This window comes from Botryllus schlosseri, chromosome 3 (assembly GCF_051294905.1).
Source record: "Botryllus schlosseri isolate E-star chromosome 3, Bs_hap1, whole genome shotgun sequence".
Taxonomy (NCBI): domain Eukaryota; kingdom Metazoa; phylum Chordata; class Ascidiacea; order Stolidobranchia; family Styelidae; genus Botryllus; species Botryllus schlosseri.
The window spans coordinates 34,339,943-34,353,138 of NC_137238.1; the positions used below are offsets into that span (position 1 = coordinate 34,339,943).

At 38.0% G+C, this 13,196-nt stretch overlaps 1 protein-coding gene across 1 annotated transcript in view; it reads right to left on the reverse strand.

Annotated features, from left to right (window-relative positions):
• LOC145435096 (unconventional myosin-Ib-like) overlaps nucleotides 1-12,898 on the reverse strand; it is a 29,830-nt gene extending 16,932 nt beyond the window's left edge. The window contains exons 1-10 of the mRNA XM_080312366.1: nucleotides 12,701-12,898; nucleotides 11,576-11,691; nucleotides 10,217-10,287; nucleotides 10,024-10,152; nucleotides 9,581-9,627; nucleotides 8,636-8,699; nucleotides 8,462-8,557; nucleotides 5,441-5,538; nucleotides 3,138-3,285; nucleotides 1,748-1,866 (exon numbers count right to left, since the gene is read on the reverse strand). Of these exons, the coding sequence (XP_080168492.1) occupies nucleotides 1,748-1,866; nucleotides 3,138-3,285; nucleotides 5,441-5,538; nucleotides 8,462-8,557; nucleotides 8,636-8,699; nucleotides 9,581-9,627; nucleotides 10,024-10,152; nucleotides 10,217-10,287; nucleotides 11,576-11,691; nucleotides 12,701-12,826 (1,014 nt within the window). The 5' untranslated portion in view covers nucleotides 12,827-12,898. The remainder of the gene's footprint in view (nucleotides 1-1,747; nucleotides 1,867-3,137; nucleotides 3,286-5,440; nucleotides 5,539-8,461; nucleotides 8,558-8,635; nucleotides 8,700-9,580; nucleotides 9,628-10,023; nucleotides 10,153-10,216; nucleotides 10,288-11,575; nucleotides 11,692-12,700) is intronic.
• Between the last annotated feature and the right edge of the window lie 298 nt (nucleotides 12,899-13,196).

The window sequence follows — 13,196 nt, forward strand, 5'->3', positions numbered from 1 at the left end:
ACAAGGTTCAGAGTTTCAAGTCAACCAGACTTTTTTAGTGTAGACACAAGTCAAGTCGAGTCATTCTCAATTCACCACCGAGTCAAGTTCGAGTCCTATTGTTTGGACTCGAGTCCGTGTCTGAGTAATGGTGTTCCCTGTTCAGTTTCGGGCACAGGTCATGTTCAACTCAATTTTTTACAACTCTCGGGTGATATCGAATGCCTCGCATTAAAAATAATATTTTTTCCCAACTTTTAACATGTTAATTCTAACAGGTGACACAGCCAACAATTTAGAAAGGCTATAAAATGCATCGCATGGATAGAAACTGCGACTCTAGTCACTTCCAGTTGGAAGATCAAATTGGAATCGTAGCACTACTGCTGGGTGGAATGAGTTAAATTTTTTTGGCAAGCGAACAATAAAACCAGTATGCCCGTGAAATTTGAAAAAAGCTTTTTTTTCTACAGCCCTACGACACAGTTCCCAGAATCTTTTCAAACCTACTCTTAAATATTTCAAGAATTCCAGAACTTTTCAGACTTGGCCAGCATTCAATTAACAACAAACGACAAGCTCTCAATTAAAGGCCGACAATTGTCATTATCAGATTAACTGCACTTGAGCACTTCAGCTGCATCACAAAATACAGATCGCGAGCAACAAAAATCTTTAAAACGCCTCGAGTTTCACGGAATCCGAAGTATGCCGACGACAAAAACACAGACACGCCACCCAGAAACGACACAGCCCTACGACGCACTGGATTTGTGGTACGATACAATGCTTGATTAGCAGACTCGGACGGCGAGGAAATTCTCGATAATAGACCGATAAATTCTCGTTAATCTGATTCGGGAAATGTTTTTAATCTCCTATTTGAATTCTAATCTAATTTGGAAAAAACGAACTGTATAGTAGGCTGTTCAAAAAAGAACTTTTCCTTCAGATTTCACTGACTACTTGATAAAATTGTTAGGTTGGTTAAAAAACCGCTGCACACGAACTTTGACTCCATTCCAACCAGTAGAAGCGAAATCGTGCAGTAGAAAGTTTTGAATTTATCATTGATAAACAAAAAAATAAAATTTCAACATTTTTCTGCCGACCAGTAGAAGCGCAGTTATTGCAGTAGAAAATTTTCTAATTCCACGATTTTATAATAAACAATTAAAGAGTTGGTCATCGTAAATACTGTTTTATTCTAATCCAAATTTTTCTACTGCAATAACTTCGCTTCTAGTGGTTGGAATTGAACCAAATTTGGTGTGCATGATCTCTACTGACAGCCTAACAATTTTATAGGGTCGGCAGAAAAATTTTGAAATTTTATTTTTTTGTTTTTCAATGATAAATTCAAAACTTTCTACTGCACGAATCTCGCCTCTACCGGTTGGAATGGAGCCAAAGTTGGTGTGCAGCGTTTTTTTAACCAACCAAACAATTTTATCAAGTAGCCAGTGAAATCTGAAGGAAATGGTATTTTTTTAACAGCCCTACTGTAGACTAGCTATAATTCTAATGAAATTTCGAAAATCTGTAAATTTTAAAGGCGAACTCAGTTAACAGGCGCAACTGTACATGAAAAATACACAAGGTACTAGCGTAGACCAGTATTAGCGCTAAGGTAGCGTGAATAACAAAAAAAGACTGCAAAACACCACGAAAATTTACTTCATAATATCGAATCAAATCCATCACCACCACCGGTCAAAACATACAATCAGATTGCAGTACCAGATTGTATCGGTACCGCAGAACTTACTTCGCTAGCGCTGAGAGTGCAGGTTACTTTCTCCTGCCTGGCCGTCATCACCCTCTGCGTAAGAGAAGTGGCGAATTTTTCCGCGTCCATTCCGAGCAGTGCGCACACATCTTCGATTTCTGAATGAACGCGCGTCCGTTAAATCCGGGGATGTATCACGAAAAACTCTGGGAATACTTCCATCTCTTGCAACGATCGCTAATAGGTTGATTAAGTATGAACAGTTTACTTCATTGGCCTACCTATAAAACCTTTTACATTTCCTTTATCATTTATCTTGGCTAATGAAATCTGTGGATGTAAATTGGTGTAGCGTAGTCAATTCACAACAGGAAATACATATTTCGCAATGTTCAAGGCTTGGGTAAATCTATGACAGTCGTCAAGGGCACGTCAAAGCTGTTTTCTGAGAGATTTTGCATGAGGTTGGCCGTAAAATTAGAAATTAAAAAATAGTATTTAAAATAGATTTACAAGTTCCAAACTCCTGTGCGTTTACATCTACCAGTCGAAATCGAGCCTAATTTGGTGTTCAGCGTTTTTTTTTAGGCAACAATTTAATCAGCGAATCCCCGGAATCTGTGGAAAAATAGTTAATTTTGAACAACCCTACTTCGGACCACACTTCAGGTCGAGCGTTAGATTAAGGGGAACGGGCTAATTTCGGGGTTAGGGTAAGTATTGGATTCATAAAGTCAAATGCTCAACCAGGCTTGTAATGACTCGAGTCATTACAAGTGTGTATTGACTCGACTTGGACTCGAGTCATTGCGCATGACTCGAACCAAGTCATATGACTCGAGACTCAGACGGCCAAGACCGACATTTCATTGCAATTTCGAAGAATAAGTAAAGTAACTACCCTATTTGGATTTCGTCTATTGGTACTGGTACTTGAAAATGCGACCAGAAACTGTTAATAGTGAGGAAAACTAGTATTTTATAAATGCGAACCATTTGATATCACCAAACAGAGTTATAAAAGTGGGTTTACCAAGACTTTAACTGGAAACTGAGCAGTCAACACAATGACTTGGACTCGGACTCGAGTCATCATACCATGACTCGTACTCGAACCTCTGCTTGATGACTTGGACTCGGACTCGACTCGGCGGTGAATTGAAAATGACTCGACTTGACTCGAGTCAAAACTATAAAAGTGAGATTGACTTGTGACTCGGAGCTTTATGACTTGGTTACAACCCTGTGCTCAACTGTTATTTCTCATAGTGACGCATGTTCAAGTGTCGAGCAAACATTTTTTATACGCTGAGTCCGAGTCAAGTAATGTCATTCAGAAACATGACTCGAGGCATCCGAACACTGTGTGCTTGGGACAACTCTAATAGTGGCTCAATGTATCATGGCAGTGGCAAAAAAATTAACAGACCTTTCATATCTTCAACCGAGCACCCTTCCATTCCGTTCTTGGCCGATTTGGCCTTGAATTTGACATTGCCGAGTTTCAGAACGGCGGCAACTGCTTGCAGAATGTGGTCCACTTCTTCCGTGCCGAATCCGATGACGTTAAACGCGGTCTGTAAATCAAGCGAAATTTCCATAACCATAAAAATGTGTGGTGCACATGTTTACCATACAAGTGAAACCGGACATTTTATTGTAAAATCTGTAACTGGGAGTTGGAACGAAATATACAATGGTAGTCAATAAGTTGGCCAAATCGGTGGTTCTCAAAGTGGGTAATTTGATGGGTAATTTCGTGAGATAAGGGAGCGAAAATGCCAAGCCTTCAGGCTTTTATGCTCTGTGTAACGAGAAGTTGGAATTTACAATGCACCGACATTATAAACAAATGCGCAAAGTGATTTGGCTTCGAACATTAGTGGGACTAGTTAGCAGTCGCAGTGAGCAAAGTGGCCATTTCAAAACAAAACCAAATCAGAGTCACAGCGGCGAAATCTGTGATAGTTTGTAACTCCAGTGGCCAGCAGTGGTCAAAAGTACAAAAGCATCATCAATTTTGTGACCAGAATAGCGCTTTCGACAGACGGGTCATTTTTACAGTAGACTAGCGTGACAATAACCTTAAAAGTGTGTAGTTGCGCAGCGCATGCGCATGCAGCCACTACTTCATGACCATAGACAGACGAAAATGACATTATCTTGGTGTACAGCAGCGACTGATTCACGATCAATCAATCTCGCAATCAATCAATCGCGTACCATCATTCCAATACCTTTGAAAAGATCATGGCGAATCAACCGCAACACGTTACTGCAGTTTTTAAGCGACCATGTGTCTCAATGTGGACTCACCTATATGCAGTAGGGATCTTCAAAAATGACTTTTTTCTCACATCGTACTGGCTACTTGATAAAATTGTTAGGTTACCTAAGTTAAGCCTATACACCAAATTTGGTTCCATTCCAACCAGTAGCCGCATTGCTACAGGAGAAGAAAGTTTCTATTTATTATATAAAAATAAATAACAAAATATTGGAAAATTTTCTGTTCACCCCATGAAAGTGTTGGGTTGCCTATAAAAACGATGTTCACCAAATTTGGTTCAATTCCAACCTGTGGAAGTGGAGTTATTGCCGTCGAAAAATGTGGATTTGAATAAAATAGTATTTACGGTGTACACCACTATAATAAATAATTAAAGAATTGGTCACCGTAAATACTATTTTATTCATAATACGAATTATTCAACGGCATTAACTCCGCTTCCACTGGTTGGAATTGAACCAAATTTGGTGAACATCGTTTCTATAGACAACCTAACACTTTCATGGGGTGAAGAGAAAATTTTCCAATATTTTGTTATTTATTTTTATATAATGAATAGAAACTTTCTTCTCCTGTAGCCATGCGGCTACTGGTTGGAATTGAACCAAATTTGGTGTATAGGCTTAAATTAGGTTTAACCTAACAATTTTATCAAGTAGCCAGTACGATTTGAGAAAAAAAGTAATTTTTGAAGACCCCTAATATGCAGCAGTTAATCAATGTTTTAACTAGCGCAAAATCCAATTTAAATCATTATGAGCATTAACCGAATTATCAAAAAGAAAATTCAATGTCTACTCAGGCTCAAATCGACAACGCGCATTGAACACACCCCAAGTTTCAACTCAATTACTTAAATAGGCTTTTAAAGTACAGAACTTCACTATTGCAACATACAACATGTTCGTATTGTCAAATTTATTCTACTCAAATTCAGTCTTAAAAGCTTCAAATGCAATAAATTTCACAATACGAACATATTGTTTGTTGCGTAATTCGGTCACTTCAAAAGTCAATCCCTGTATTTTTACAAAATCAAGTCACTCGGAGACTTCCTCAATCAACAGATTAAAACAAACGAGTTCCTAGGCAATTGTTCTTAAATTTGATAAATTTGAGTAATGCGTCAGTTCCTGAAGATAATTCATTCGCATTTATCAGGAAGGTACCCGTCTTCGGAAAAGTAAGACTCGGCTCAAAAAAACATGTCAAATTACACAACTAGTTTCGTATCTAGACATGAATTATAACGCACTTACGTCGGAATAAATTCCAACATGAAGATGACACAGATCAAGAAGTCTGGTCACAGTCGAGGCTATACCAAAGCAAACCGAGGCACAGCTAGCGTAGACAGTGGTAATACAACACATTCCACACACAGTCGACAAACACCATAAACACAACACAAACAAAAAACAACATATTCCCACAACACTTACCAACACATCTCTGAAATTGCCAGCGTCATCGATAGAGCTCGACACTTCGCTTTCGGTCAGAAAGCTGTATTTTTCATTCTTCGACAGTTTCAGTTTATCTAGAAATGACATATTTTGTGAAAATTTGCAAGAAATAAAATCAGTTAATATCATTTTACTCGATATAAAGGCGAGATCTGTAAGTCACATACCGAGCAACGAAACTATCATAAAAAAAAATTGTCTACACCTAATATTGTACTGGATTTTTTGATAAAAGTTTATTTTGTATAAAGTTGTAGTTTGGATCTCAGAAACCCAGCAGAAAAACTTTCACAAAAAATTCATTTTCGCCAAAAAAATGAATTGGATTTTGGATAATAACCGTTCACAATTGACTAATGAATTCGTATAGCAATAAACCCGAATGTTCTTCTCAATTGTGTACTGGTTGCTGGCGATTACTGCTGATGAGTGTCAGCCGAAAATACTAGGGTTCATTTCAATATCAATACGGATGAGGTGAGTAATACAAATAGAAATGAAGTGAATTGCGTGACCCTCATACGATATTTGCGACACACGATTCAACGCGAATGTTGAATACTCATTAGTCAGTCGCGGATCATTCGTTCATTCATACATACATCATTTCGACAGTCGGCACAATTCATGCAGACACGGGTAATGAATGTATTTCAGAATCTGTAAAACGAGATTAGCGCAGGCAAACGTGCCCGATTGAAGACTGTCTTTGTTAAAAATTGAAAAAAAAATTTCGAAATTTTACTGTCAACCCCACGAAATTGTTAAGTTGTCTGCAAAGACGATGCAAAAGAAATTTGGCGCAATTCCAACCCCGTAGAAGCAAAGTTATTTTGAGTTTTCCATCCGTAATCCTGGAATTACCCACCATCAACACAATTTTTGCAAATACAAAACTTTCAGCTGAAATCATTTCGCTTCTACCGGTTGGAAGTGAGTAAAAATTGTTACGCATGTGCTTTTACGCGGCTTGACAATTTCGTGAGGATAACAGTAAAATTTGAATAAATTTTTTTTTTGATAAATTCAAAACATTTGAGCAACCCAACAATTTAATCAGTGAATCCCCAGAATGTGGAAAAAAAGTTACCTTTGAACAACCCTTGGACCACATTTGTCAATACTGGCCGTTACGCACCATTCTATTCATGAACAGTATCGCTACACCGTCTACCAAACAGTTATCAAGCCATTGATCTATTCATCTTTGACCCAGCATATCAAACATGATACCATGCGGCCATCACAAGGGTAAACATACGATACCGTCAACCATGACCAGGTACTTTTTCCGGTTTACACAGTAGGTTTGCATAGCGCAACTAGCCGATAATAAATCCAAATTCCGGCAAACATTAACTGATCTCGTAAAGGACAATTACTCTTAACCTACTTGAGCAAGGGGGTCATCAAACTTTAACAAATACGAGGACGAAGCAAGAGAGTAGCCAAGTTTGAGCTCAGTTCACGACAAAGTATTGCAACCTAGCACACCATGTGACTCCGAACTGAGAATGCTCTATCGTGAATGAATGGTCATCAAGCTCCAAGAAAAAAACAGTTGAAGCGAATAATTGAGTGTTGCTTATAATGCTTTTAATGCTTTGGGCTATTAAACTCCATTTACAAGCCTATAACACGTTCAAGACCATGTATACGTGAAAGCTAAGAACACAATTCATGAAATTTCGACTTAATTTAGAACTGCCACACAGCAACCGTTCTTTAAAAAGACACCAGACAATCAGACTTGTACAAATTACCCAGCTAGTTGATGGTCAACTGACTAATGGTCTTCGAGTAGTTCTAGTTCTAGTTGTGGATTTTGAAAAATGAGTAGTTGTAGTTCTAGTTGCGAGTTTTAAAAAGCGAGTAGTTCTAGTTTTAGTTGCGGATTTTGAAAATTGATTAGTTCTAGTTCTAGTTGCGAGTTTTTATGGTTCTAATCGCCCATTCTGAAAATCCAGTAGTTTGCACAAGTCTGCAGACAATCACGACAAGCTCAAAGGTTCTTAACATGACTTCGCCTACAGAAACTTCAACAGAACCCTACACAACACGCGTGATATGCGTGTGCAATGTGCAGTAGGGCTGTTCAAAAAAACCTTTTTTCAGATTTCACTGGCTATGTGATAGAATTGTTCACCAAATTTGGCTCAATTCCAACTAGTAGAAGCGATTTTCTTAAAAGAAGAAAAGTTTTGAATTTATCATTGAAAAATTTAAAATAGTTTTCAAAATTCTTTTGTCAACCCAATAAAATTGTTAGGCTGTCAGTAGAGATCATGCACACAAAATTTGGCACAATTCCAACCACTAGAAGCGAAGTTATTACAGTAGAAAAATTTCCAATTCCATGATTTTATAATGAATAATTAAAGAGTTGGTTAAAACCATAAATACTATTTTATTCAAATCCAAATTTTTCTACCGCAATAACTTCATTTCTACTGGTTGGAATTGAGCCAAAGTTGGTGTGCAGCGTTGCTTTCATCAACCTAACAATATTTTCACATCGCCATTTCTGAACAGCCGTAATGCGCAGCTACGACAAACTTTTTTATCATACTAAAGTTTCCAATATTGCAGTTTCCAATATTCCAGTTGCATATATTTATCGTAATTACATTTCTGGTTAACTTCGATTTTCTGAAGTCAGCAAAATATTTCTTTGATATCTTACCGGTCCCCAGCTAAGGAGGTTGATAACCACTGCTTTAGACGTTAATAAGTCCGACATACTAACCGTTTATCAATACGTGGCCCAATCTTTGCATTTAACACACCAGAACCAAAAAATGTTCAGCTTTCACAAATGTAGCATATTCAGGGAAACCAGTAATTACGTTACCGGCGTTCTGCTCTTAGTAGAATTATCTAATTGTCCAAATCTGCAACACACGACATTGCCTATAATATATATAATGTTTTGATGTCCTTACAAACTATATCAAAACAGTGTTCCCATATCAACAAAAAGTCACCACCGGTACTTACTGAGTACGTGTTCCGGCCCGTTGAGCAACTGATAAAACACATGAAAGTTCCTCTCGCCTGGAGATTGCGACACGACCCTCGATTTTTCCAACAAATCTAAACATAGCATCGTTTGTTAGCCTCCATAACAATAGCACAATACTATAACAACAAAATACAGCAGAGGAATCTTACAGTTGGTAATGATGCCTCCGATTGGGTCTCCTTTGAAATCAAATTCAATGTCCATATACTTCCCCTGAAATAAAGTAGATTCATTCACCTTGTGTGGTTTCCCTGAGAGTTTACAATGCTGGTCAATGAGATTTAGCCTAATATTGCCATCTGTTACACGAATAGACAAATATGAACACCAGATGCAAGAGTAAGTTGATCCTAACACTAATCAATAGGGCTGTTCAAAAATAACTTTTTTTCAAGTTTGCCATTGGCAAACACCTGTTGGATAGATAATCCCGCTTGTTCGAAAAAATCATCAAGACGACAGATTTCGCGTCTTAGGGAGGGGCCGCTCACACTTTCGTATGTGTGCCTTGGAGTGGACCTTTATCAAAACACATCAGCCCAAGCTTTGTCTACAAATGAAGTTCGTGTACCAGCTTAAAACAGTACATTGAACGCTCTCTTATCTGAGATTTCATTTCATGCTGATGACATCATATTTCGTGATTGTTGATATACAATGTTCTTTCCAATTCTCTACTTGTTGCTGACGATTACCCCTGACGAGTGTCAGCCGAAAATATATGAGTTTATTTCAATATGAATATACTTTCAATTAAATTTTACAGGCTACATATAAAAACGATGCACATCAAATTGAACTCAATTCCAACCAGCAGAAGCAAAGAAAATATAGTATTTAGGATGGTAAATTATTTTACTATTTATTATAGATCTACCGACCGTAAATACTATCATTTGAAATCCTAAATTCCGCACATCAATAACTTAGCTTCTACGGGTTGGAATTGAGCCAAATTTGTTGTGCATCGTCTTTTCAGACAACACAACAGCTTCATGGGATAGCCAGTGAAATTTGATAAAATTGATATTCATTTTTAGTCAATAAATCTAAAATTTTCTATTATAATAACAAAAGACAGCAAAATGACTTACAAATCTTGACGAGTTATCATTTCTGACTGTCTTTGCGTTCCCGAAAGCTGAAAAAATGAAGACGCCGCGTTAACAGCGATACGAGCGGAGAGCTCTGCTGTCATTCCGATTAAAATGTGGGCAAAACACCCTTTTCCGAATATTTTTGGAAGCTACACCAAGACAGAACGAAATTCCATAATTTTTCAAACGTATTTTCCCACTCGACCATCAAATTCGCATTGTAACTTGTAACAATGGCCACAAAAAACTTCAGCATTCAATGTACTGCAAAAAAAACAGATGATATTGACAAAACAAAGAAAAACAAACGGAAGAAGTTATTCAGAAAATCTTTTTGTCTACATAAACTTTGAACAGAAACAAGAATCCACAAACCAGGACACAGTACCTAGCCTACATAGACCACCCACCAGTGATTTAGTACAGAAAAATTCAAATACCTTCCAAAACGGGGTTCGACTGCAGAAGCTGTTGCTTAATCTTGGTTACTTCCTGCGACTTGCTACTCATGGCCGCGACATACTGCATGATAATCTTGCTGGCTTCCGTTTTCCCGGCGCCGGACTCCCCTAAAAACGAGCGTGCCGTGATTCGCACGCATCATCACAAGACAGAGAATTCAGACGTATTTACCCGTGATGAGAACGCATTGATCTCGGTTGTGGTTTTTCATCGACCTGTACGCCAGATCAGCCACGGCGTATCTGGGGAAAAGATTGTAGGCAATGAAAAATGAAGAGAGATGGCCAAATCGTAAATTAAATAGAATATTGAAGGTACAGAACTTCAATACGCAATTAAACAACATGTTTATATTAAATTCGGGTTTATTTCAATATGACTAGCCTATATAAATATAATCCATATTAAATTGGTAATTGCCACAATTCAACAGGAAAACACGTCAAGTTCTTGAAATACAAATATAATGGCAATGGGTGACATTGTCGACAGAGGACGTCAGTAGCAAAGTAGGCTACTACGGCGTTTTCGGAGTGCTCAAGGATATTTTGCCTACTCGCAGTACTTACAGTACTGTACAGTACAGTACAGCTTTTATTTCATAATTTTTTGTCTGTTTTTACACCACTCCCAATTCTATTTCACGTTTCTTTCCGCAAACCTTCATATTTTTTACACTTAGGATTAAGTTAAGTAGAAGACCGGCCTAATTATGGAATATTGCACCATTTTCACTGTTGATAAAGTTTTCAGAACAAAAGATCACCACAGCCCCAATATCAACCCAATATTTTCGGAAATTGAACCTATTTGTAGAGGCATTTTAGTCGTTTTGCGTTAGCCGCGTTACTTGCAATTCTACTTGAGTGCCAACGTTGGATACTTTAACCATCTCTGGCTACAAATGATATACTTATATTCCAACTATGTGTATGTTCACGGTGTTTATTAGTAATCTTGCAACTATACAGGCCCATGTATAAATGTTTATAATTGTCTGAATATGCGTCTATTGTGCTATGTTATGTGAACTCAACTAATTACTGCAGCACATACAAATATTATATCAAGTAAAACGCTAACAAGCATATGCAAAATAATTATGAGCAGCGGTTACTGTACACTTCTGTCACGTGATGCATATTTGCTCAACGATTATGAAATACCAGTCACCGACACTGTAACCGTGTCATGTAATGTGGAGGTTGACTCTGATTGACATATTTTGGCTTTGGAAATACTTAAATTAATCGCACACACACCTGTGCAGAAAAAGCAGGCAGATTTTGACACACAAAACTATGTAAAAACGTACCGTTTCAATGTAAGACACTCATTCTAATAATTCACATAAACGATGCAATATCAAGAATGGAAATGGAGCATTGAAATAGTCTTTTTCAGGTCTTGTTTGTCTCAACTCAGATTAGGATTATCCTAGCTGATACAGCAACTGACAAACCGAATTATTTCGAGAACACGAATCAAACACATTACAGATTTCATGAAAAACCGAAAGTTGAAACTCACATATGCGGCGGAAGTTCGTACATATTCCTGCCTCTGTATTCCTCGATCTTGTCGGGCCCATAGATGCTCAGGTGCTTATACGGATTTACAGAAACCACCACCGATCCAATGTAGGTCTGGATACAAATATGCCTTAGGGTGACAAAGGCGGACGGGCAAATGTAGTGCAAGAGGTCTATGTTGGTACTCAAGTTGCAGTAAGGTGACGACTTAAATCTCTACTTAATTACAAGTATAAGTAGCAAATTCCGACGTAGGTATGAAAATCGAAGTATCGAGTAGTTTCAAAAGTATATAAATTGGGATAAGGGGTTGCAAAGTTTTGGTAGTTAGTCGGAGGTGGCTACTTAAGAAATTGTAGGGTGCATCACCACATCACCACTGATCGTAAAAGTCACAAAGACAATATGAACAGTGAAACACTAATGATAATTGCACTGAAACCGGTAGGTAATCAGGCCATGACAAGGACTGAGCGATATCTTTGGAACCTTTATTAGACCAGACAACTATGAGTCTGCTATTACGATTAGGACGGGGGCCAAATTGCTGCCCAAATTTTGGGGTTTGAATTTGCGCTAGAAAACCGTTAAGAACGTCTCATCTAAAGCAGTGGTTCTCAAACTGAGGGGGGGCATTTGAAGGAGGGCACAAAACTGTGTTCAACTGATTCTTTTTTACGTGCTTCACTTCATATTTATTGCTCTGTGTATAGTCAGAATTTCACATTTGAGAATTCTCTCATCAACAGTCGTAACCCTCCATGCCATCAAACTATCCGTTGGGGTTCCTAGCATTCCGGTTGCATTTTGCGATGTGACGATAAGAGGGTGCGCGAGATTTTTCACTATCATAAAGGGGGGCGTGTCATGGATCCAAAGCGATTACTAGTATCCATAGAGAAAGAATAACATAACATAACTAGTAGCTACGGTATGTACTGAGCAAGGGTAAGTATAAAACATATGCCACTAATTACAGTTGACAACTTTCACAAGCTGATAACATATGATGGAGTGTAATTCCATATTTATAGATATGTAATACTGTTTAGCTATTACTTTCAACTACAGAATGCTGGATACACACAACGCGGAACTCGCCGCCTATGACACAAATACTCACATATATGTGGTCAGCTTTGAATCTTTTCTGTAGGTTTTCCAGGAAATTTTCTTCGGAAAGCGGCTCCAGGAGGACCATGTCGCCAACACCCACCATTCGCGACAAAATTCCATGTTGGTCAGACATGGTGGACAAGGACAGACAGTAAAAAATAATCTGTCTACAAAATACTGCGAAAAGATAATGTACTTTTGATAGAAAAACGATCCAGAAGTACACATTGCAGAAGGCCTAGACCAGGGGGGGCAACTTCTCAAGTTAGCAGGCCGGATATGGGAAAATGAATTACTTGGCGGGTCGGATTACAGAATATATACATTATTCTCATATTTATCCACTCAAAGTAGTAATCTATCGTATTTAATGTAAACTTCACGATTAAAGCATAGAGACCAGAACCAGTATTCAATGAACTTATTAACAATACCTTTTGAAGTTAAATAGACATCTGTGGTCGATCAAACTTGCCAGCAAGTTCTTTGAACTCTGGCTGCTT